Below are 27,074 nucleotides of genomic sequence, written 5' to 3' on the forward strand. Positions count from 1 at the left end.
AAAACAAATAAATAAATGATTATTTAATGAGATTTTATGGAGTACATTAAGTTTCATCCCATATTAAGATTAAAAACTGGTTTCAAATAACTATTTTATAAAATCTACATTTCTTACTTTTTCTAAAGTTCTTAATCTACTACCACAAAAGTCATGATTCTTTCCATTTTGAAAATAATGTGACATTTTAGAAAAAATATTATTTCATTTTAAGTTTTAATTATACACAGCCACGCTTCTTTTTTTTTGATAATTTTGTGAAATAACTTTATGAACTGTAAAAACTTAACTGTCATTTAGGTTTATCCACTTCTTCATTTAGACAATAAAAAGCTAGAGTTTGGTGTCAAGGGAACAGCAAGAAAAAAAAATCAAAATGAGAAATGATAGTTGTTTGCTCTTAGGAAAATTAAGTGTTTCTGTTATTTCACTGACAATATCTAGTTACATATTATTTTTATTGAATGGTGAAGATGCAGACTAATAAAGCAGATGCAGCTAATAAAGCAGCTAGTTGATTTGGTGGCTACATTTGTAATATTTTAGTGAGAAACATGGGGAACGAAATAAGGAAATAGGTCTGTTGGCTTGTTTGAGGTTTAATGTAAATTAAACATTTTTGTTGTTATGAGTACCTCTTGTCTTTCATATACATCATAGGGAATGAAGGTAGTGGACTATCAATAAGCTTAGAAAAAAATTCATGTTCATAAACACTGTATAATAACGTGACAGAAAAAGTCTTTGGTATCTAGAAAAATTGAAGCTTCATTTAAAAAATTCATCCAATAGCATCATTGTTACCAAGGCTATTGCAGGGGACCTAAGCAAAATATTATTTTTTGGCTTCAAAACTATATATATTTGGCTTTTCATTATCTATAAAAATTATTACCCTTTCCTGGATTTGGCTATTATTAAAAAATTTTTAAAGATGTTCTTAAAAGAAAAAAAAGACTGTCATTATAGTGTGGCAAATTCATCTCCTCTTCTCCATGACAACAGATAAAGAAGCTGTAGCTATAGCAACAGTAATGGGCCAGAGAGATTAGGGCCAGACTGGAGATTAGGCCTCCAAGAGCAAAGAAAAGAAGTCCTGATTGGTTCTTTATTGAGACCTTATTTGAAGGCAAGTTACTGTTGAGAGAAAGCATGGAGGATTAGTGAGAACAAAATTAATTCCCCTGTATAAGAAGCCATTCCTTTGTTAAAACTGTGTTCCTCCGTTTTAATATAACGCCTGTTTAAATTGAGGTAAAGAGTCCGTGATTAATTCTATGCTGAGCTTTGTGCCATCTGAGTCTAGACCAGCTCTGTGAGAAGACACTCCCTGAAGCCTAAGGAGAAAAGAAGGAGGAGCATCTGCCTGCTTGCCATTGCCCCTTGCCCTCCTCTCTGGCACTCCCTGGGTGGGTGGAGATGCCAGTTGGTTTGTGATGTTGACATCATGTAGGAGTGAGGTGCTCTTGGAGGAAAAAGATTGGAAAACTTCCCTCTTGTTCGTATAAAACTTATTTGTCTAACTTCTTGAAAATTTCAAAAAGCTTTCACCAAGTTATAATTAATTATATGTTTAAAAATACGTTTCTCAAAAATCTAGTAATGATCCCATTTTTTAATAACTGGTAAGTTATAGAGGTATTACATTTTGAGTAAATGTGCTATCTATAATTTCAGATTGATATACCGATGAAGGAGGGATTTGTTATTTTTTAAATAATAAATTTATAGGAATGAGAATATTTGGCCTGATGCTATGAGTTTTTTTAAAAGGATTTTGCCACATTTACTTCTGAACATGTAGTGCTCACACACACTTCCACTGAGAGCCTGTGAGAGCGCCACACCCTGGCCAACATGAGATATTCACCTTCTTTAAAGTGGTCTCCGATAGAATTTTTTCAGACTCTATTTTAATGTGTATTTCTTGCATTATTTGTCAAGTTGAACCCCACTTTTCAATAAGACGATTTATTATTTTAAAGATTTAAAAACATGCTTTTTAATATTATGTTACTTGGTTTTTATATATTTTCTAAATACTTTCAGTCAGTCTTTCCACGGGAAACAACACCTCAACTAAACCAAGAGGGAAAGTAGGAGTTATACAGATGAGTGAGAGGGGCTTGTTAAGGTTTGGGATCTGCTTCTGTGAAGGCCCTAGACAATTGCAGGGGGCTCAGCATGAGGAGAACATACTTAATGTAGAAGCATCAAGAAGCCAAGGAGCTTCCACATAAGCACCATGAGAACAATGGCTTCGTCTGTTGTTCCCCACTCTCTCTTCTGTGCTTAGACAAGGAGGACAGGCGATCTGAGCTGTTCGAATATTTGCTGAGTGAGCAGAGCTACTGAACGTTGCTAACTGTGCACCTCTGCAAGCCTCTGCCCGAAGGTATTTTCTGTCTTGCTGTAGGAACACACTAGGCCATTGTTTAGGAAAGGCAAATCGCCTGGAATCACCCTCAACAAATGATGGAGAAGGAGTAGGTAGATAAATACCCCTATCCGCTACCCTGAGGGATGAATAACTCTGAGGCATGTCCTGTACTGACTCCCAGAGTCCCCGATGGGATTTGCCCTTCCGTTTCCCACAGGTATAACCATATAGATAATGCACTCTTCAGATAGGTCCCTCCCTGCCTTGTCTCACTTCCTGACTCTCTGCAGTATTTCTGGGATCATCTCCCAAATGTACTACTTGCACAAAAGTCCTCTTCTGAAGCCTTGTTTATGGAGAAAGCCACCCAAGACCCATGGTCAGCAGGAGTCAGGCCAGCAAGCTAATTAAGAAGTTTGAAGCTTGCCCTGAAGAGGATTTGTGGAGGAAAAATAAGTAGTAGAGTGACACGACCAGATTTATATTTTTATAAGCTCATTCTGGATGCTGCACAGACAATATATTTGAGGAAGGTGAGTTTAAGGAAGGCAGAGGAGCTGGGGGACACTTGTGGTAATTCCAGTTAGAGAGTGCAATGGTGTCAATGGAAGCATGGCAGTGGAGACGCAATAGTGTGGGTAGATTAACGAGATGTTCAGGAGCGGGGAACCCTAGCATGCGGTGAGTGAAGGAGAGTCAGGAATCAAGGATGGGCTTCGGGTTTCCAGGCTGCACAGCTGAGAGGACAACTTGAATATCACCCAGGAGGAGAAGCAGGCTGAGGGGGAGGGAGAGAATAAATTCACTCCAGTGTGTTAGTCTTAGCTGCCTGTGATGTGTGGAAGTAAAAGTTTTTGTCAAGAAGCTTAATATCACCCATATTTTTGAGAGAGATACGCCATCCCCAGGCATCAGTCTTTTCCTCTCCCTCACCACTCTGCTATAAAAGATTGACTAACTCACTGCCACTCTTCCATTTATTTCAAATACTGTACTGATCCAGAGAGCAAGGCGAAATTTTATCTGCAAAGAAATAGTCAAAGAATCTATGGAGTCAGAAATAACTTTGAATACTTTTTTTTTTTTTTGCCATTCTTTAAAACCTCTATTTCTCTGTATAGCTAGTAAGAATTGTATATCGATAATGTTTCTGGAACCATTAGAAAATGGGGTATTTCCACGACCCAGATGAATTTTTCTAGCTAGCAGAAGTTTAACTCATGGCAGTGATACCACTCAGCCAGTCGCTATACAAAGTGAATGCAAGAATGAAGACTGACTTTGATTAAGACTAGGGAAAGGATTGGGAAATCGGATGGTTGCCGTGTCTGTGTAGAAAGAGGTAGACATGGGAGACTTCATTTTGTTCTGTACTAAGAAAAATTCTTCTGCCTTGGGATCCTGTTGATCTGTGACCTTACCCCCAACCCTGTGCTCTCTGAAACATGTGCTGTATCCACTCAGGGTTGAATGGATTAAGGGTGGTGCAAGATGTGCTTTGTTAACCAGATGCTTGAAGGCAGCATGCTCCTTAAGAGTCATCACCACTCCCTAATCTCAAGTACCCAGGGACACAAACACTGCAGAGGGCCGCAAGGTCCTCTGCCTAGGAAAACCAGAGAACTTTGTTCACTTGTTTATCTGCTGACCTTCCCTCCACTATTGTCCTGTGACCCTGCCAAATCCCCCTCTGCAAGAAACACCCAAGAATGATCAATAAAAAATAAAAAATAAAAAAAAAGAAAAAACAAGAAAGAAAAAAAAAAAGACTAGGGAAAATGGACTACAAAAGCCGGTTTGAAGATTTTACATCCGCAAATGGGTACCTGTGATTTGTGGCTAGAGATCACCTGTCGAGATGAAACACGTATTCCCTAGACTTGAGAACTTTAACAAACATGAAGAAAACAGAGTTATCACAGCAAAGCTGAATTATGAATTCACACACACCCAAGCAGACACACACTACAAAATATACATGCACATATGTAATAGAAAACCCTGTCTTACATATTATTAATTCCCCCAATTTGTGAAAAGACAGTTTTTTAATTGTGAATAATTCAGAGTTGTTCTTATGAACAAGTCCATGAAAATTGCTTCTACTTTTTGTTAACTTTCATCAGCTTTTCATTTCTGCTCTTAATTTTCTATGGTCTTAAAAAATACATAAATAAACCACTTCAAATTGTTTCCAAACAGGCTGGGAGAGGTGGCTCACGCCAGTAATCCCAGTACTTTGGAAGGCCAAGACAGGTGGATCATCTGAGGTCAGGAGATCAAGACCAGCCTGGCCAACATAGTGAAACCCTGTCTCTACCAAAAATACACAAATTAGCCGGGTGTGGTGGTGTGTGCCTGTAATCCCAGCTACTCAGGAGGCTGAGGCAGAAATAAATTGTATCAGAACAGTGTAAACATGTAGACAGATACTGACAGGAATAAGGTTTTGTGATAACTTTTTGGTTACCTGAAGCATTTATGAATACAGGTAAGTCTGTGGCTATGTTATAGAATATTGAGGTCTCCATTGGTTTGACTTCCAAATTAGCGCTTTATTAAACTCGGTGTCAGTGTTTGTACACCTGCTTGGGCTTTATCTTTTCTACTATGAAACATATTTTAACTGTGAAATGAATATTTTAAAGAATCACCTTGGGGCCAGGCATGGTGGCTCATGCCTGTATCTCCAGGACTTTGAGAGGCCAACGTGGGTGGATCACTTGAGGTCAGGAGTTCGACACAGCCTGGCCAACATGGCAAAACCCCATCTTTACTAAATATACAAAAATTAGCCAGGCATGGGGGCACGTGCCTGTAATCCCAGCTACTCGGGAGCCTGAGGCAGGAGAATCACTTGAACCTGGAGGCTGAGGTTTCAGTGAGCCAAGATCGTGCCAGTGGCTTGGGTTGCAGAGCAAGACCCCATCTCAACCAAAAAAAAAAAAAAAAAAAAAAAAAAAAAGAATCAACTTGGTTACCATTTTTTAATACATAAGAAGAGTTTTATAGTATGTGATTTTTCTTTGTCAGAAATCATGTGGTCTTACTGTATGTTAAAACTATATGATTACATTTTTTTCTACAGTAATAACTGCCCCCAACCTTGTAAAATCCTGGAGATTATGGCCCTCTTAGCTCTTCTTAGAACTGTTAAAAATGCCAATAGGTTATCTTTGACAAATAGTCACTGTAAATTTAGATTTATATTTAGTATATCTTGAGTTTATCTTCTGAATTGTAATACCGTCTTTTACTTCGAATATAGATACTTGTGTTTATTCGTTTATTCATTTATCCATATTCTTACTTATTCAACCTCTGCTTCATTCCAGAAACAATTCAGGGAAATATTAATTACTTAAAATAATTTGTCTTTTACCAAAGACATTTTCTATTATCAGTTAAAGTCATGAGAGGTGTAATCCTTTTACAATATTGAATCATATTATCCACAGTTCTGAAGTAAGGTCTTTCTAGAACTCAAGTGCTTGTTAAAAATTCACATTGCCAAATTTCTCTCCCCTTTTCTTCCCTGAGCAGACATTTTTTCCCTTATTGTCATAGATCCCATGGGTAATAGAAATTGGACATTTAAGCAGTGGAATTGTATACATGTCATTAGCCACACTTTAAAACCCAAGAAATACAAATATACCTTTTATTCCATTTACTGTGTGTGTTCCCTTGGTTTTCTTCCTTGCTTTAGAATCAAGGTGACTATGACATGGAGATGCTTGCTAATAGGTTGGCTCTGCCTTCCTACCCAATTCTTACCTATGGCAGCGACACCTCTGATAGCCTCCTCTTCTTTCTCCTTAGCTATCCCAAGCTCCAGTGTCCTCCCTTCGGCTCCCAGAGATGTGGTCCCTGTCTTGGTTTCCAGCCGATTTGTTCGTCTCAGCTGGCGCCCACCTGCAGAAGTGAAAGGGAACATTCAAACTTTCACGGTCTTTTTCTCCAGAGAAGGTGACAACAGGTAGGTGATGCTACCAATAAAATTCAGCTTAATCGGTCATCTCTTTAAGTCAATACGGTTGGGTAATGGCAGGAGGAGATCTTGGGCAGGAACTTTGGAGAGGCTGTGAAATCTCTACTATGTCCTTCACTCATTCCCCAGTGGAGATGTGCACTTTTAAAAAGCAGTGTTGTTGACACAGTCTAATGAAATTATCTGTATAAAAAATCCTTGAAAAAGGTAAGAATATATTATGTCAATTTTTTATTTCTTTGGTTTTCAGAGTCATGAACAGAGAACAGAATTAGGCTGTATATTAGTAGAACAGTGTATAAAAGCACTACTGTGGCTAGCTTGTAATCCCATTTCTGTCATTGACATCACATGAGCTCAAAAAAACCACATGACTTCTCTGAGCCTCATTTTCCTCTTTAATAAGGAGAAATTAATAATACCTACCTTAAAATATACAATAAAGTGTATAATTGGATTGTTTGTAACGCAAAAGACAAATGCGTGAGGTGATGGATGCCCCATTTACCCTAATGTGATTATGACACATTGCATGCCTGTATCAAAATACATCATGTATCCCATAAATATGTGCATCTATTATGTCCCCACAAAAATTAAAAGTTTAAAAAACAAAAAAAATCAAATTTAAAAAAATAATACTTACCTTGCAAGGCTTTGGCTAGCATTAAATTAAGTTGCATATATAAATGTCATATCAGTGTCCAGTACTTGGTAGAAGTTGTTATTGTGGATATTACTATTGACTAAGCAAAAGTGAGCTGTACATATCTGGTTTCAAGATTACAATCCATTGCATTTTTTTCTCAACATTTTCCCCTTAAGATATTTCACCATCTTATGACTTTGAAATTTGATGTTTAAGTCTGAGGTAAATGCTGGATAAGTTCCACTTCAGGAGAAGCAGGGATTCATGTCCTAGGGTTCTAGTCCCTCAAATTTGTGAGTGCTGTAAATCTGTGATGATCTTTAGAATTCAAAAGGGGACATATACATTGGATACACCAAAGTGTTACTTAGTTCAAAATGGGACAGTCTGGTGCTCAGGTGGTGCAGTACAGCTCCTCACCTGCTGGGTCTCAAAATGCTCTCCTTTGTAGTTGGCAGCAAGTTCAAGTTTAGCCTTTTAAAGTTTCTGTTATCTTTTACAAATTGACCTTACTTTAAAATGAAAGGAAAGAGGCTGGGCAAGGTGACTCACACCTGTAATCCCAGCACTTTGGCAGGCTAAGTCAGGTGGCTCACCTGAGGTCAGGAGTTCAAGACCAGCCTGACCAACATGGTGAAACCCTGTCTCTTCTAAAAATACAAAAAATTAGCTGGGCATGGTGGCGCGTACCTGTCATCCTAGCCACTCAGGAGGATGAGGCAGGAGAATTGCTTGATCACGGGAAGCGGAGGTTGAAGTGAGCCAAGATTGTGCCACTGCACTCCAGCCTGGGCAACAGAGACGCCCTCTCAAAAAAAAAAAAAAAAAAGGAAGATGTAGGCATACCCATATTGCCTTATGCTCACTAAGATTATTCATTACTGTGAAGAAACAGACGTTCGTTTTAGTGTTATCTCTGTAACTATTTGTGATCTTACGATGCCTCCTGAGTTCCTTGGATTTCAGTGTGTGCAGCTGTGAAAACTGGAAGCAATGATTCTTGCCCAGTCATCTTCATGTTTTTACATGGATTTCCTGGAGGCACCTTAAATTCAACCTGCCCAAAACATACTCACTTTCTCCTCCTTATGTATATTTTTCCTTTCTTTTCTTAGTTTATGTTAGTATCTTCCATCCCCGTTGACCAAGCAAAAAATTCATGCCATGTTTTACTGACTGCTGCCTCCCAACACTACCATTCCTCGTGAAGTCTTGTCAACTTTACCTTGGCCATAGCTCAGCCATGCTTCCTTTATTCTATTATTTTCAACATCTTTACCTGATCTCTGGGAATCGCTCCTCACCTGCCAATCCATCTTCCTCACTGTTTGTAGTTACCTTTTTGAAATATAGTTTTGATCACTCACTCCACTGCCCCAAAATGTGACTGGTTCTTAAATACAATAAAACTACTATACAAATATATGCACATGGAACTTCAGACTTCTTTCAATGGAAGTCTAGCCCCAATCTATCTGTATCTATATCTGTCTATCTGTATGGGTATATGTAAAAGTGTGGTTTCTATAATCTGTAATGGTTAAAATTTTTCACTCAAGTCACACGAGCTAGATTTGAAAATGGTCCTACTATTTATCAAATGTGTGATGCTTCTGTATTTAATAATGTATTAAATACGAATAATACTTTTTTGGTAAAAGGAATAAAAGGAAGATAAATCCTACCTGTTAGCATTGCTATGAGGACTGAGGGAATTCAGGTAAAGAATTCAGGGCAGTCACTCCACACAGGAAGAATGGAAGGGCTCAGAATAGTGTGAGCTCAGAGACAATGTGGAAAAGAAGCTGAAATTTAGGCTCAAAGTATAGGAAGAAGGAGGATGAGGAAGAGAAAGGGAAGGAGAAGGGGAAGGAGAAATTGTTGAAATTGCTATGTTTGGGTGAACCATTTATTTTCATAATTGTTCACAGGCCTGCTTATCATACAATTTTGTCCTTTCCTCTTCTCTTGAGCTTGTTCTTATCTTTCAATCCTAAGCATCAATCCTCTATACCCCCTTGGCTACTTGCTGCCATGGTTATACCATGAACCTTGACAACACCAATCACTGCAACCTCTCATTATCTGAGTTTCAAATCATATTCTTGCCTCACTCTCCAGACTCTTGTCTTACTATCCTTTATTTAGGACTCTGAACACAATGAAACTTTGATTTCATAGAGATCTGCAATCTGTTGATCCTATCCCTTATCGTTCCTGTTTTCCTTCACTTATTCCATAGCTACAGTTCCATGGCCAGTAAACACAGCAATTAAATATTTGCTGACTTGCATCAACGTTTTGCCTGCTACTCTCATTTCATATTACTTGCTTAGCAAAAACCAACTCAAGTAAATGTAACTTTCTACCTACTCTTTACTTGTGCTCTTGTAGCTGAATATAGCTAGAGGAAAAGGTGTAACTGGGCTGATTCGTCTCACTTTAAATTCATAGCTACTAATCTCATGTTGCCCATTAATGCTACTGGCAATTATACTACATTTATCAGGCAGTCTCTCTCACATACGCTCCTAATGATATTTCATGTCTTTTTCTCTCTTCTCAAATCTCCAACACCTTCCCCCTTTCCCCCACTCTTAGCTGACCTTGATTTTAATTTCATGTAATATAAGAAGGGGAATTCTACATGCTTTCATATGTGACTTTTTTTTCACCCAAGTTTGTCTTAAAGCGTATAATCTGTCTTTCCTCAAATTTCCATAAAACAACTGCCTGGACTCTTTAAAGCGAAACTTTCACTTGTGCACAAGATCCCGTCTTTTCTTATAAAAGAGCAAATCTTCAGCCATTCTTTCTCTCTTCTGTGCCATCAGTTTCTCCCACTAAGGAGAATTACACCTATCAGCATGTCAGCATGTAGTCGAATCTTCCATTGCAACAAATTTTGCTTCAGTTTCACTTTTCTCTCCTCTACCACTCCATGCTCTGTTCTCTTTCATAGGAATATTCCTTGAATTGTCTAACTTCACTCCAATGTCTTACATCATATTCCAATAATTATTTTGTTCCTAGAATGTAATAGCAACTGCTCTTATCAAGGTTCACCAATAACCTCCTGTTGCTAACCCAGTAGTCAATTCCTGGTCTTCACATTACTTGGACAATCAGCAAATTTTGTCACATTTGATCATTTCTCCTTCGGTGAAACTCATTCACTCAGTTTCCTATTGCACATGCTCTCCTCATTCTACTCTGGCTACTCATTTTCAGGCTCTTTTTACTTTTTACTCCCAATTTATCTGATCTGCACATATCAAATTGCTTCAGGACTCAAGCCTTTCATTCACTTCTTGACTTTATATTCTGTGAACATGCTGATGTGTTCCAAATTTGTATCTCTGGTCCTAACTTTTTTACCTGCAATCCATACTCATATACACGTCTTCCTACTTGATTTCTCAACATCAATATCCCATGAGCATCTAAAACTTATGAATAAAACCAAATACCTGTTATGCTTCAACCCCAATTCCTCCCCACCAAATACTTCATCATTCCAGAGTTCCCCCCACCTTTGAAATCTTCATATTTCTCATTATCAGGCCAAAATCTTTGAAATAATTCTTAGCTCGTAGTTAATTCTTAATTCTTATTATGAAATCCTTCATCAACTCTTGGCAGTACCATCAAAATATATCCTGAATCCATGAAATAGTATACCAGGTTTTGTTATAAAATAATATTGGAAGGCTGGTTATGATTTTATATTCTGAGCTGAGTTATGGAAATAAAGTATTTCATCATATTATTCTGCCTAGTTTTATATTGTTTAAATTTTCATAATAAACAATTAAAATCAAATAAATAAAAACAAAACATGGCCAGGCATGGTGGCTCACGCCTGTAATCCCAGCACTTTGGGAGGCCGAGGTGAGTGGATCATTTGAGGTCAAGAGTTCGAGACCAGCCCGGCCAACATAATGAAACCCCGTTTCCACTAAACATACAAAAATTAGCTGGACGTGGTGGCATGCACCTGTAATCCTGGCTACTTAGAATGGTGAGGCAGGGGAGTTGCGTGAACCTGGGAGGTGGAGGTGGCAGTGAGCCGAGATCGTGCTACTGCACTCCAGCTTGGGTGACAAAGCAAGACTCTGTCTCAAAAAAAAAAAAAAAAAAATTAAGACCAGAAACAAAATATATACTGAGTCCTACCACTTCTTACCCCCTTCTTAAGTACAACCAAGTCTCATTGGAACTACTGCAGTAATCTCCTAATTCTAGTCTTACCATAGCAGCTGGAGTAAACCTTTTAAAAGATAAGTTAGGGTATGTCATTCCTCTGCTTCAAAACCCTGTGATGACTGTTTTTCTCATTCACAGAATTAACAGAAGTCCTTGCCTTTTTCTCTTGTTACTTCTCTAACCTCATCACGTAGCACTTTCCTTATGTTTCCTAAATATCCAAGAATCTTCCTCTTTTGAGATCTTTGCACTTGCTCTTCAGTCTGCCTAGGATGTTCTTCTCCTCAGAGATCCACATGGATCATTCCCTAATTTCTACCAAATCTTTGCTGCAATGTCACATTCTCATGGAAGCCTTTCTTGATCCCTGGCACTCACTATGTACTTTTTATTTTTATTTTTCTCCATAGCCTTTATTACCTTGTACTTACAAATTTTGTTTCCCTAATCCCCTTTCTCCTCACCAGAATATAATATTCCTATGGGCAAGGCTGTTTTTATCTTCTTTATCCACTGAGCTATTCTCAGCACCTGGAACAGTGCTTAGCACATTATAGACACTCACTAAATATTTTTCGACTTGATGCCTTAGCTGAAATGTCAACTACTGTGTGGAACTCTCCATAGTCCTCCAACTCAGAATTCATCAATTTCACCTTTATCTCACCCCTTCATTTTGATTACATTACTGTTATGGCCTTGGCCACCTTTTATCAAGTTTGATGTTTGGCTGAGTACGTGTGTATTTCTTTCCCTGATGATTAAGACTAGATCTTATTCATAATTTCATGCTCAAGTGTCCAGTATCATGCCTCATGTAAACATAAACTGATCAGAACTGATATGGTAGAGGTGGCAGAGAGATATGATATTCTTGATAGATTTTTTTCTTACCCAGTAAAATAAATTGTGTTACTGAGGAGGATGCATAAGCTGACTACAGTTCAATAAAAACTTTAATTCCAAAAAAAGTTGATATTAAAATTTTATTCTAATATCTCCATTTACTTTGATTTTTCTGGCTTTCAACTAGAGCCATAAAATATGCCACTGTCTCTGAGCAGTAAGCTGTGATGTTTGTTTGTTCATGTAGGTTTATTTAGCTGCTTGACACAATACCTTTCTAAAACGTTGTGAATTTAACATTTATCTCAGATTAGCAATAACTTTGTCAGGAAAGTTATTCTAGCTCAGATCATCACGAATCTTTCTGACTTGTTAATGGTGTAGATAATGCAAGTGCCATAATTCAAATCTTTTTATCCAACCCCTTGGGGTGCTTTTATTTCATAAGTTAAAGAGCAGCATATATTCCAAAACATGAAAGCTAGAATTCACAGTGAAGTAATTGCTTCATAGATATCTAGCTATCCCCTCTTAGTACCTAAAAATCATTAGGAATGAAAAGTGATCTTTGAGATCATAGTCTAACTTCCTGCTACCTAAACATTCAGAGACCAATGCTCAGAGGAAAGTCCATGCCCAAGGCCACAGTTTTATCATCAACAGTGACAGCAAGCATTTGTTGGGCACTTACTCTGCCAGATACCAGGCTAAGCATCTTACATAAAGTATGTTTACCAAGATGAGACTTAAAGAAGAAGTTTATACCTCCATTATACAGCTAGTAAGTAGTAGAACTAGAATTTCGTGCAGACCATAGTCCAAAGCAGGCACTCTCAATCCGTTTTTCATCTCGCTTCCTTAGTGGATTAACCTGCAAGAGAACTAAATGTTCTTGATATTTATAGAATTATGACATGCAATTCTTTTATATGTTTCTTTCCAATAATTTTTTGACTTAATGGCTAAGTTGATTTGCATTATTTATTTACCACTAAAAAAACACACTAGTGAATTTTTATTGTTGTATTTATTTTGAGAGATGAGGTCTTGCTATGTTGCTCAGGATAGAGTGCAGTGGTGTGATCATAGTTGACTTGCAGCCTCAAACTCCTGGGCTCAATGGATCCTTCCACCTCAGCCTCCTGAGTAGCTAGGACTACAGGTGCGTGCCGCCATGCCTGGCTAAGTTTTTGTATTTTATATATATAAAAAGAACATTATACCTCTCACTTGTAACTAAAATGACTTATGAAGTGTAACACAGTATAGCCAAAAGGTTAAGGCTATGTGGCTGTGGAATTGAACCACCTGGGTTCAAATCCTGGCTTGTTATTTTACCATCTGTGTGACTTTGGGCCAATTACTAGTGCCTTTGTTTTCTCACGTGGAATAATAATAGTATCTGATGTGTAAGGTTGTGATGAGTATTACATGAAGTTAAATAAAAGCACCTAAAACACTTGCTCTTTGTTTGGTGCACCCACAACATTCCATTCTTATTAGCTAATGCCATGTGCAAATCATCATGTGGGTTGAAAATTAAAATAACTGAAATACAAGGGTGTTTCTTAATTCTTATTTAGAGAGGACTTTATTACTTTCGTAAGCATTCACACATTTGATCCTCAGATAAGGTATTTATGATGATCTCCATTTCACAAATGAGTATGCCTTTCTCTGTTCAGAAAGACTGAAAAATATTGCTAAGAAACCACACTAATAGTAAATATTAGAACTGGGATTTCAATGCCAGATTTCTAGTCCAGTGTTCTCTTCACGGTGCCATACAAAGTGAAATACATTTTCTGAAAAGGCTCCATATAAAATATAGTGGGAGTGCAGATGAGAGAATTAAAACACTTTTATGAGCATCATTCAATTTAATCCTCACAATAATACTGTGAGGTAGGCAGATAAGGGACCGGTATCTTCATTTTGCAAATGAAGCAGAGAAGGCTCCAAGATAGCCCCTGACTTGCTCAAGGTCACACACTGTTTTGTGGCAGAACAAAGGCTGAACTAGGTGTTCCAACTTGCAGCAGTATATGCTTCACATTGCTTTATGCTGCCTCAGAAAACCTCTGCTCACCGTTCAGGATTAGAAACCAGCTTTTTGTGACTGACAGGGAGGATTCCTTTTAGAATTCATGGTATATTACATTTTTGATGTGGTGTTTACATATTCTTTCCCCGCTCTTCAGAGTTGAGGACTCTGCAGCTGATGGAGCTTGTTATCCATGAGGGAGCATATTGTGATGGAAAAAGAACAAGACTCAGAATCCTAAGCATGACATTCTGGCCCTGGCTTAAAGCTTGGCAAAGTTAGCCTTCTTCTTAGAGCCCCACTCTGCTTCTCTGTAAAACATAAAATCATGACCCTGTACCTCAAAGTGTTTTCAATTCATTGAATGAGAGAATAATGATTTTATTTCTCCAGTGGACTTAATGCATATTGAAAAATGAAACATGCCATCCACAAATGTCATATATAAATGAGCAAATATTGAATGTGAGTTGACTATATGTCCATGTCCAGCAGTGTATTGAAAATAGAAGAGAACCCAGCAGATTCTCTGGAAGGAGTTAATCTTGAAAGGTTCGTCTTACTGATGAATGTATAACCACACACTTACTTAAGAGCTTTAGTGGAAAGGAACATGCTTCTGTGAGAGCATTTATGAAATGTGTGCATGATGTCTATGTCATAATCAGACTTGCATTTTCAAAAGATGACTATGACTAGAAAGTGGAAACTAGAGCAGAGGTCAGCCAGGTGGGTGCCAGAGTCATTCAGCAGGCTATTGCAGAAGTCCAAACAAAAGATGGTAGCTTGGTCTACGGGTATGTCAGTGGAGATGGAGCAGCAGAGAGAACTTTGTAGATATTTAGGGGGCAAAACTGACAGGACTGAATGATGCATTGCACATGAATGGTGAGGGAGAAGGGGTTGTCAAGGACAGTCACTTGGTTTCTGGCATATTCCAGTGTAGAGATGATTGTGCAATTTGCTGAGATTAGGATGCTGGAAAGGTCCATATTTGAAATGAAGATCATAAATTCAGTTTCAGACAAGTTGTGCTTGACATACCTTTACAACCTTCAAATGGGAATGTCCAGAAGGGCCGTGGAAATAGGAATCTGGAGCTCAAAGGAGAGGACTGGGACAGAGATATGTATCAGGAATGTGTCAGCATGTGGATGCTCGCTACAGCTAGAGAAGGTTAAGATGGCCCATCCCAAGAAAACAGAATGAGAAAAGAATCCAGAGCTCAGTCACATTTATCATGTGGATAGACGCTGAAACTAAACAAAATAAGAATTTGAAATCAAAATCTGTTTCACCCCAACTCCCAAGATATAGCTCATTATTTGCAGTTACAGTAGCTATTTGTTACGTAACTAGTCTCAAGTGTGTATTAGATGTTGAAGCAGAGATTACAGGAAAGCACATTTTTAAAAAGCTCATTCCTAGATTTATCCTTTTTAACAATTCAATGAAAAACAATTTTTAACCAAAACTTAGTGGAAATACCTCTAACCAAGAGAGGTAAACAAAAAGAGACATTTCCAGTCTTCATTATGCTTCTATCTGGCAGTGAAACATCTTGAAACCTTTCTCTCTCAGATAGCATTGATTTCCAAACCTATGGTTTTAGGGTAATAAGGAATGTGACATTTGGGTGGTTATCACTCTGCTATCACTTTGAGTCCTATTTCATTAAACACCATGTTTCAGTTTTGAAATCTTTTAATTGTTATAACATTCTGGCATTCACTAAAGAAATAATGAATGAAAGTAGAAGAGATAAAAAGGAGATGCTAAAAATCTTTCCACTAAGAATAACATAACTCCTTCTCTACAAAGGAACGTTAATGTAACTCTTCCTCCCTGAAGCAACTAATTAGGTGTTTGACCCCTCAAGGCAGCATTTGTTGCTCAACTCACAAGTTGTAACTAAATGTTAACACTCTGAGGCACTTAGGCAAGATGATATGTATTTACTAAAAATGCATGTTAGAGACTTGCTACAAATAATCCACTAAGAAGCAGAATCATGTTTAATCTCTAAACTCTACTTCTGAAATGTAAAAATAGAAGTGCTGAATTCAGCTAACACAAACACTTGTAGATATAGGAGATTTTCTATTTTTTATTCCTAATGAAGAGTATTAGAGTAGTGAGGTTTCTTTAAGTAGATCCCACTCTCCATTACGGATAATGAAATCAAGACCCAGGAAGGTGAAGTGACATGGCAAAGATGACCGAAATAAGTGGGGATGGAACATGGAATAGAATCCAATTTTCTAGGCATTTCTAAGGTCACATTATGTGGAGATTTTATGTAATTATTCTCTTTTAATTTCACATTTATTTATGCATTTATTTAAAAAATTATGAGCCCCAGCAAGGTAGCCATTTTTTTAATGCTCAGTGAATCTATATGCTAAGTGTGAATAAAATATAAATGGAATATGGCTTCTCTTTTTAAATAATTTACAATGAAGTCAAAGAAGCATGCATGTCCATTAATACAAAGTGATACATAATACACTAGATGTATAAACAGAAAGCAATGAAAACACAAAAGAGAGCATTTAATGGTACTGGGTTTGAAGACATGAGGGTACGAAGTTTCAGCTAAACATTTCCTTTGAATTGGATTCCAATTGGGTTTCATTTGAAACAAGCTTTTGCCAAACAGAGTCAGAAGTGTGAGTCAGGAGACGGTAACTCCAGGCTCATCATCACTGGTCATTGAGAAATGCAAATCAAATCAAAACCAAAATAAGATACCATCTCATGCCAGTTAGAATGGCGATTATTAAAAAGTCAGGAAACAACAGATATTGGAGAGGATATGGAGAAATAAGAACACTTTTACACTGTTAGTGGGAGTGTAAATTAGTTCAGCCATTGTGGAAGACGGTGTAGCGATTCCTCGAGGATCTACAACCAGAAATACCATTTGACCCAGCAATCCCATTACTGGGTATATACCCAAAGGATTATAAATCATTCTACTATAAAGACACATGCACACGTGTGTTTATTGCGGCACTGTTCACAATAGCGAAGGCTTGGAACCAGCCCAAATGCCCATCAGTGATAGACTGGAAAAAGAAAATGTGGCACATATACACCATGGAAAACCATGCAGCCATAAAAAAGGGTGAGTTCATGTCCTTTGCAGGGACATGGATGAAGCTGGAAACCATCATTCTCAGCAAACTAATACAAGAACAGAAGACCAAACACCACATGTTCTTACTTACAACTGGGAGTTGAACAATGAGAGCACATGGACACAGGGAGGGGAACATCACACACTGGGGTCTGTCTGGGGGCGGGCGTGGGGGCTAGGGGAGGGATAGTATTAGGAGAAATACCTAATGTAGATGACAGGTTGATGGGTGCAGCAAACCACCATAGCACATGTATACCTATGTAACAAACCTACACGTTCTGCACATGTATCCCAGAACTTAAAGTGTAATAAAAAGAAATGAAAGGAAAAGGAAAAGCAAAATAAGAAAAGGCAGAGAAACTGACATGGACATAGGGGTCCTGGGGAAGGACGGCTCATTGCAGATGACTGTGCAAAGCTTTGGGCCACATCGTGAAGGTCTTTGAACCTTGTTCCATGGAGGTGAGATCACATTAATCTAGAATGGCAGCTAGCACAAGGTTGTGGGCATGGAGTTGACAGGTTATGTGTGTTAAAAGGGTATCTTTGTCAATAGATGATAGCAAAAATCGAGAAGACTAATGGCAAAATGCTAGAAAAAGCTATTATTATAATGCAATACATTTAAGTACCAACTAAATCAGGGACCAGTTCTAGGCACAGGAGAATATACTCTACCCAGAATTAGATCTCAATGTAAATTGCACAACGGTGCATCGCATGTTGCCATGCTTGACTTCATGCTTCAAAAGATGTCAGTGCTTAAGAGTTACAGGGACTGATCTCAGTAAAGCAGGAACATTATGGTTAGTGGGTCAAACTGCATGCTTTTAGAGTAGAAACATTTATTTTCCAAGACACTTTAATCAAGTAACTCAAAGTTCTTAAAACTAGCATTCACAAAAAATTAACGCTTCTTATTAACTAACTCTTCTTATAGCCTCCTTGTAAAAGTCCAAGTGGACAAGTTGTCTACAGACTTTTTAGCATGAGGAATCAGACTTCGTATATTTGATGCTCTATGTGAATTTTCATTGAGTAAATTTGCTGTGAATGGATTCAGGCAGGCACAAGTGGCTTGATTCCTTTACTTCAATCGACTTATCCTGAATTTGGCTTAACTCCCCGACACTGCCAACTTAGAGTTAGGGGGAAACGAATGAAGTGGAGAAGATTTGTCTGACAATCCATCTGGTGTTACAGATCATGACTCTGAGTTCTGCATATTTGAAGGGTAATTATGTCTTCAGATTCACAGGAGAGAACATCACTGAGAGGGAGGAGGCTTGGGGTCCCTGCCGCTTCCACAGGAGTTGTTAACGCAGTGAGAGGCCGAACAATACAAGTTTACCCAAAAATTGGGTAAACTTCTCATTATTCACTGTTCTCTTTTCTTCAGAACCCAGTGTGCTTATCTGCCCATTTACAGAGGGGTGTGGACTACAGTGAGCAGAGAGGAAATCCTTAATTACTGCTTCATGGAAAATTTACTTTAGGTGGCTAGTGTTGGCCTATAGTGGAACCAGAGAAATCCCACATAATAAACTGCCCTTCCAAACTCAGATGTTACTTAGTTGTTGGGAAATGGTTTGCTATATTTTGTTTACAGCTATTAAAGCCTGGAAAGGGTGATTAAAAACTCATGGGAATCCTTGGGGCTAGAACTGAACAAATCTGTGAAGGATAACATGGCAGGAAATACCATTTTCTCAATATGCTTTTGTATAAAGTTAGCAATTTGATGTCACCCCATTAAAACCCAGCGAAGCCACACAGCAGTTTGGCAGCAGACACTCATCCACCAGTGGGGACATCAGATACCATAAGACTATCAAGCTGTACTGTGGAACTCAGGGAACTCCTATTTCTTCTCAGTGTCCCTCAGAGAGCAGTTTCCAGCCCTTTAAAAATGAATATTTTCATTATTGGAGCTTGTTCAATGTCTGTAGTTATGCTCACTCTTTTTGTTTTGATTTATCTTTGCAAAGAAAATTAATATGATAGAAAATATCAATAAAGATTTTTTTTTTTTTGGAGTGGGGGCAAGCCCCAAGGTCAGTGAAACCTATCTATGTAGCTTTTTTCTATGTGATTATATCTCTCATTAAGTTATGTCCTCAGATTCCTGGTTTTAAATACTTTGTGGAAAAGTCCCCTTCTTGGACGCAATAGATTTATTTCTTATGAAGTTGTGGTGGTATTTTGTTATTATAAAATAATAGCAGTGACTGCCATTATGGCAGAATCCATATTAAGTATCAGGTGCCATGTATTTTGCTTTAGATATTTTACCTACAGCATTTCATTTAATTCTTTCAGACATTGTGATACAAAATTTTTATAGCACATATGTTGTACTTGAGAAATCTGGGGCTCAGAAAGTTTAATGTGAAGGCCAGAAACAGCCCCCCTGACTTACCTCAGTCCTGAACTACTTACTCCACAGTCTACATAGGCTTTTGAGGTTTGTTTTTTGTTGTTGTTGTTTGTTTGTTTATTTAAAACAAGGTCTTACTCTGTCACCCAAGCTGGAGTGTAATGGCATGATCTCAGCTCATGGCAACTTCTGCCTCCAGGCTCAAGCGATTCTCGTGCCTCAGCCACTAGAGTAGCTAGAATTACAGGCTTATGCCACCATGCCCGGCTAATTTTTGTATTTTTACTAGAGAGAGGGTTTCACCACATTGGCCAGGCTGGTCTCGAACTCCTGACCTCAAGTGATCTGCCTGCCTTGGCCTCCCAAAGTGCTGGGATTACAGGCGTGAGCCACTGTGCCTGGCCTACATAGTGTTTAGATGCAAACTCCCTTTGATATGATAAGCAGATTTCTGGAAAGTGGCACATAAAATTGAAATGGTTAGATTAAACCATGGTTTAAAACCACTAAGAGCCCACATTGTGGAAACCAGTGATCAACCCAGGGCAGAACCAGCAGGTGATCAGAGGTTGAACCACAGAGTTGTCTTGGAGGTGTATTTACATAGCAAGCACAATGCATTTGCCTGGGTTCTATTTTACAGATCAAAATCATGGAAACATTTTCAAAAGATGCTTTATTTATACTTTATGTAAGACTGAGAAAGTGTGAATTGTCCGTATCAATGAATATGTTTATATATAAAATTTTTATGAATTATTAATTTTGGATAATTTTTGGAGGCTAATGAAGATTATTAAATCTTCCCCATTATGAAATCCAACATCCTCTTGTATATGTAAGTGATATTTTCATTTCATGATCTTGGACATTTTTACCTGGACATGTCCAGATTTTCTTGCCTCTCTTTCCTTTAAAGTATACCTGTTCAGCAAAAGACATAAACAGATACTTCTCAAAAGAACACATATAAACAGCAAACATATGAAAAAACTGCTCAACATCACTAATCGTCAGAAATGCAAATCAAAACCAAAATGAAATACCATTCCACATCAGTCAGAATGGCTATTACTAAAAAAAAAAAAAAAAAAAAAAAATAGATGCTGGTGAGGCTGCAAAGAAAAGGGAATGCTTATACATTGTTGGCAGAAATGTAAATTTATTATTTTAGGCACTATGGAAAGCAATTAGGGGATTCCTGAAAGAACTTAAAACAGATCCACAATTTAGCCCAGCAATCCTATTAACTGGTATATATCCAAAATAAATTAAATAATTCTAACAAAAACATCCATGCACTCATATATTCTGGATAAAGAAAATATGGTGCATATACACCATGGAATACTATGCAGCCTTAACAAGGAATGAAATCACTCCCTTTGCAGCAACACGGATGTAGTTGGAGGCCATAATCCTAAATAAATTAATGCAGGAACACAAAACCAAATACTACATGTTCTCACTTATAAGTAAGAGCTTAACACTGAGTACTCAGGGACATATAGATGGCAACAGTAGACATGGGACTGTCACATAGGAGGAAGGCAGGAGGGCAAGGGTTGAAAAACTGTTGCGTACTATACTTACTACCTGGTCATGACAAGATCAATCATACCTCAAACCACAGCATCACACAATATACCCATGTAACACATTTTCACATGTACCCCAGAATCTAAAATAATGAAATTATTTAAAAAATAAAATACAGAATAATACCTGTTCAAAGGGTTATGGCCAGCATGACTTGGAACACAGTTATTTCATCCAATTTATTTAGTATTTGTAAGAATAAAGTTAATTATGAAAGCTGTCCTTCCTTATAGATACCCAAGGTGTTTGATAGGCAAATATGGCCTTTGATAACAATGTTGCTTGAAGGTCTAGAAAAGATGCTATGAAATGATTCACAGCAGATGATAGACAAATTCATGCTCTCAGCAATCTCTGAGTGCTCATTGTCCCCTTTTTCCCTATAGGACCTCATGTCTTTTACCCAAAGTTCCCATGATCCAAAGAAGTTCCTTATTTTTCCACTATTGTTGAATGATATCAATACTAGATTTAGAGGAGGAAGTTCCAGATTTCATTCTTAAGTGTGATACCCACTAACTGTGAAGCCTTTGAATAAATCATGTTGCTTTTCTAAATCTCACTTTCTATATGTAAAATAATGATAACAAAACCACCCTATCTATATCAGTAAGCTACCTGAGGCACTGGGTATATAAATTCTTCTGCTAAAACAAAAATAGGCAAAAATCCCCATCTCCATGTGCTCAATCTCTTTGAGCTATATACAACAAGGCATACAATTCTATTATGAGGGTTTGCTTTTAAAAAGCAATTTGCTGACCTAAATGATCTTAGTTTGGTAGAATATAGCAGTGTGGTATGTGGCAAATGGGAGCATTGTTCCATATTTCTTAGCCTTACCTACTTTAGATTACTATTGAATCTCATCCAGACCCCTACTCTCCTAGAAGTCGGAATTCAGCCTTCCAGAAACTTCACACTGCACTTCTAAAAGAATGCCTAAACCTCAGGCTATATCCAGATTCATACAGGGTGCTTTTTCTCTATTGTGGTAAAACATATCTTTCATTTTACAATTTTAACTATTTTTGAGTGTACAGATCTATGGTATTAGCGCACGTGCCTTATTGTGCTACCATCACCACCATCTGTCCACAGAATTTTTCATTGCCTCCAGTTAAAATTATTTACCTATTAAACACTAACGTCCCGTTCTCCCATCACTTAGCTCCTGGCAGCCACTCAGGGTGCATATTTTAAATACTAGCAGTGCTAGATAAAATGATGCTAACCCCTATAACAAATAAGCCCTAAAATATATAATGACTTAGAACTATTTCTGACATGGAAGGGATGTTACTGATTGTCAGTTCTTTTCCCAGCTCTTCTCTAGAATTATTACGAATGTTTATTGTTCCATCATCACCCATATGGCTTCTAAGGTCATCATGCTTCCCTACCTCAAGACAACAGGTGGAGGAAGAGAACATGGTGAATTACCCATGTGTAGTTTATTTTAGGCCAGGCCTGGAATCAGCACATATCACATCACAGACACTCAACCTCTTGATGAGACTCAGTCACATGGCCTCAACTAGACTTCAGGGAAGCTGGAAAATACGGTCTAGTACATGAAGCAGAAATTTCGAGTTTGAGGATAAGCGAGCCAGTCTCTGCCATCAGTCATATTAAGAGTGTAGATATGCCCAGGAATCATCATCATTCATGCACTTAGAACTTTTACTTTTTGAAAATCTAATTTTCCCTGGCAGAAAAAGATATTTCATTTTAAATATGTCCAAAACCAAAACGTATCTGAATGGCAAAATTAAAGTGTACGTATAATTCCACTGAGAAGCAAGAGATATTATCTAGATATAGAAACCTTGAGAAACAATTGAGAATCTTAGAGGAAGTGCCTTCTTCACTCAGTTCAATCAGCTATATGTTAAGTTCCAATGAGGATATCTAGAATGTTCAGAAGGTGTAGAATTATGTGTGTCCTTAAAGAATATTTCAATAGTTACCATTTCTAAAATGTCAGCATCCATATCCAAAAGGTTTGTCATCTCTTAACACGCACTATAAATGCAACCATGATCAGTAGATTAATTCATTAGTTTGCAACACTGAGGAAGTTTTTAGTTTATAAATGTATTGATATTGAACACATAGAGATGTGGCTTGAAGAGCAAGACAAACAGGCATATGTTACAGTTTCTCTTCACGCAGGAAGGAATCTACTTCCTTTCACTAATTGCACTTAAAGTAACCACAGGGACTCAGGCTCCATACATAGAACACTTAGCATCTGCGTTTTCCTTTCATACAATGAGAGAAAATGCATAAATGCATTTGTTGGCAATACTGACAAAGACCGATTTGTGGAATAATTGAAACCTTGATTTCTGTCATTAGCCGGATGTTTACAAAACTCGTCTTCCTGTCTACATTCCAGATGTTTCTCCTTATTTTAATAGCTCCTTGTTTTTCATGGGTTTTGAATTCCAAATTGTAAAGTGTCGAGGAAAAAGACTTTCGTTTGCAAGTTTCATGGAGAATGACATAATCTTAAACTCCACAGAATCCTTGCAACATTTATTTGTAGGTCCTTCCAATTAGCTTATTTTCTATAGAAAGTCTGAGGTCTTGAATTATGTCCCAGAGTCAACATTAGATGAGTGAGCAACCTTTTGGTTCACCTCACTACTCTTGCACATCAAATACAGATTTTGGCTGAAGGTATTCTTTTTGGAATAATCTTTCTCTGCAACTTTGATTTCTCAGGGAACGAGCATTGAATACAACACAGCCTGGGTCCCTTCAGCTCACTGTGGGAAACCTGAAGCCAGAAGCCATGTACACCTTTCGAGTTGTGGCTTACAATGAATGGGGACCGGGAGAGAGTTCTCAACCCATCAAGGTGGCCACACAGCCTGAGTGTGAGTATGAAAAGGAACGGGCCACATTTAAAAAGTATTTATTTTCCTCTGCAATATCCTTGAATTCTTTCACAGAACCTTTGCGAAGTGACAAAAGGGAAGAACAGTTTTTTTTCTTCTAAGTAAACTTATATAACTCAAGGACTTTTAAAAGTAAGATAACTTGTAAATAGAATGGCCTCTTCACTTAGGCCACATACCGTAATGGCAAATTAACCTCTATAAAGGCCTAATCTATCTCTGCAGTCTACATATTCATTTCCTAAGAAAGTGATTTACTCTGCCTGACAGTATTTTATCATCATCATTGAGTTTCAGCCTCCTCTGTTGAATTTTCAGATTTTTTGAGTTTGTAAAGAGTGTAACATCAAAGGTAAAAGAACAATAACATACAATTTCTAAATCCAGGGACTAATTTAAAAGCTTGAACACGCACCGCATGCACTGAAAAACCTACTAAAAGCAAATTGAGATTTGAGGAATATGAGAGATAACCTCTATTGGATAATCTCACTCCCTCTACCTTGAATCACTAGATTCAGCTATGTTTTTTTTCACAAAGTAGAGCAGCTGAATGTTCTTTGACCAACGTATAATTCAATGATTTCAACTTTGATAAAGGAAGAGCTCCAAAATTACATATCGAAAACTATTTCTGTACTTGACAAAATTTTGTTTTTTCTTGTGCATTTCTAATGTTTTTTGAAAAGATTAGCTGCTGATGAGCCATTCGCCAAATTTGTTTTGTTTCACATTAAAAAACAATTGGAATTTAAAATCAAAATGAAATGCATGGCTACTTGTTAACAAGCTGCCTTATGTTAAACACCTAACTGTACCTATTTCCTTTTTATATAACAAAATTTGTAATGATATTTTGATTTCCTGTTCATTTTACATGAAACTGTAAAGAGGTATATCAAAATCACCTCTTGTATTTTGGGAATAAGGTGAAGTAGAGATTGGAAATATTTTAACTGGTAATTGTGAGAGAGTAACCTTTGTATTCTATCACTTCTTGGGTGGTTTAAATCAGCAAGTCGAAGAAGAGAGAGCAGGAGATACAGTCTGAGTGCACTTTCCACAGAATCTCCATCCTTTCTTTCATTTGGCCAGGGCTACAGAGACAAGATGATAACAAATTGGAATAAAGTATTAATTGAAGGGACGGAAGAGGGCTAAGTTGTGCAAGTACTACAAATATTTGCCTCACAGAAATAAAAACCTCAACAACTTCAAAAGCATAGTCATGTTGAGGTTCCCGACAATTATTTGGAAATGCAGGCCCCCAGGCATAATAATAATTTGTAGGACCCAAATAATTTCTGTTTGCAAAATAAAAACACAGGGGCACATTGTTAAAAATTATTAAGATTATGGGATGGCTACAGCAGAACGTGAGTCCTTGCACAACTTCACCCTTTGCTGCCTATGAGCTGGTCCTGCTCCCAGGTTTCTGTTCTGGGCAATGTTTTGTTGCTGTACTGATTTAAATCACTAAACAATGCCAATTTCCTCTTCATAATGTCTATATTAACATAAAATTTCAATCTTCTTTTTTTATTTTTGGGACGGAGTCTCACTCTCTTGCCCAGACTGGAGTGCAGTGGCGCAATCGCGGCTCATTGCAACCTCCGCCTCCAAGGTTCAAGCGATTCCCAGCTAATTTTTGTATTTTTAGTAGAGACGAGCTTTCACCATTTTGGCCAGGCTGGTCTCGAACTCCTGACCTCAAATGATCCCCCTGCCTCGGCCTCCCAATGTGCTAGGATTACAGGCATGAGCCATCGCGCCCAGCCCAACATTTGAGTCTCAATTGCTTTATTGACTTTCTCTTCATAGATCATCTATGTAAAATCAATAACTTTTATGACTATTTTATATTTTTGATTAAAAGCAAATTAGGTTTTACATATATATAATACACACACATTATATATGGTATGTCTCATGTGATAGATAGGTCAACAATTTAAAAACTCTTGAAAAATTCCTTAAAGAAATCCTTGATAAATTTTCCAGTATTGGAACTAGCTTTAAAAGCATGCTCATTTTCAAAAGATCAAATCTCCATGGATTATCTGAATTTTTCATCTCCTAGTTCTAAAATTATCGTAAAATTGTTATACCGTACTTTTCAGAGCTGACTAGTCATGATTACATTGCATTTCTGATAAAAATCCTGGTTGGTTAGCCTTGCTTTGTAAGAATGAGCATTTTTTTTTCCTTGATCAATACTATTGTTTCTAAGCATTCAACTTAAGAAAGCAATTTTCAGTGTTTTAAAATTTTACTTCTTTTTTTTTTTTTTTTTTAACACCAACGTTCCCAAGCCAAGGGACAGTAAAGTATCTTCCTTTTTGACACTGGCTAAGAACACTCATTCCATAAAAATTAAAAAAGATAAAAACTGTGATAAAATGATACAATATATTCTGCTATTTTAATATAATTAAGTTAAAAAGAATAATGTTTTTTTTGTATCACACATATGGCCTTAACTTTGTAAAACACAATGACATAACTCAATTCATAAGTATGTTTAATAAACATTTATTATGTTCCTAACACTGTTCCAGGCTGCATGAGGCATGTTAGAAAAGCATACATGAGTAATAAAGCGGCAGTATTTATGGATCTCAGCAGATTTGGGGGGAAGCAAATATTTTAAATATGTAACAATAACAAAACAACTCAAGTAGGGGAACTTATAAGAAGTTGGTAAATGGAATACAAACAATCTGAGTCACAGATTTGCTCGTGAGCCCATGACCTGTGATGGCTGCAGCATATTACCTAGTTAATTTCTTATGCCCAGATCATACTGCGTCCACCTCCTCAAATCAGTCTTGTAATCCAGTTACAATGACAGCCACGTCTATGCTTTATATATCACACATTCCTTCCCATTCAGAAAGCAGTGTGAAAAATTTGTGCAGAGCACCTCACTGGACC

At 37.5% G+C, this 27,074-nt stretch overlaps 1 protein-coding gene across 3 annotated transcripts in view; it reads left to right on the forward strand.

Moving 5' to 3' along the window:
• The window catches only part of DCC (DCC netrin 1 receptor), a 1,206,401-nt gene that overhangs the window by 823,292 nt on the left and 356,035 nt on the right, over positions 1-27,074 (forward strand). For all 3 annotated transcript variants that reach the window (XM_019014295.4, XM_019014296.4, XM_055367978.2), the window contains exons 8-9: positions 6,203-6,359; positions 23,965-24,119. In XM_019014295.4, coding sequence (XP_018869840.3) covers positions 6,203-6,359; positions 23,965-24,119 — 312 coding nt within the window. The remainder of the gene's footprint in view (positions 1-6,202; positions 6,360-23,964; positions 24,120-27,074) is intronic.

The sequence above is a fragment of the Gorilla gorilla genome, chromosome 17 (assembly GCF_029281585.2).
Source record: "Gorilla gorilla gorilla isolate KB3781 chromosome 17, NHGRI_mGorGor1-v2.1_pri, whole genome shotgun sequence".
Lineage (NCBI taxonomy): Eukaryota > Metazoa > Chordata > Mammalia > Primates > Hominidae > Gorilla > Gorilla gorilla.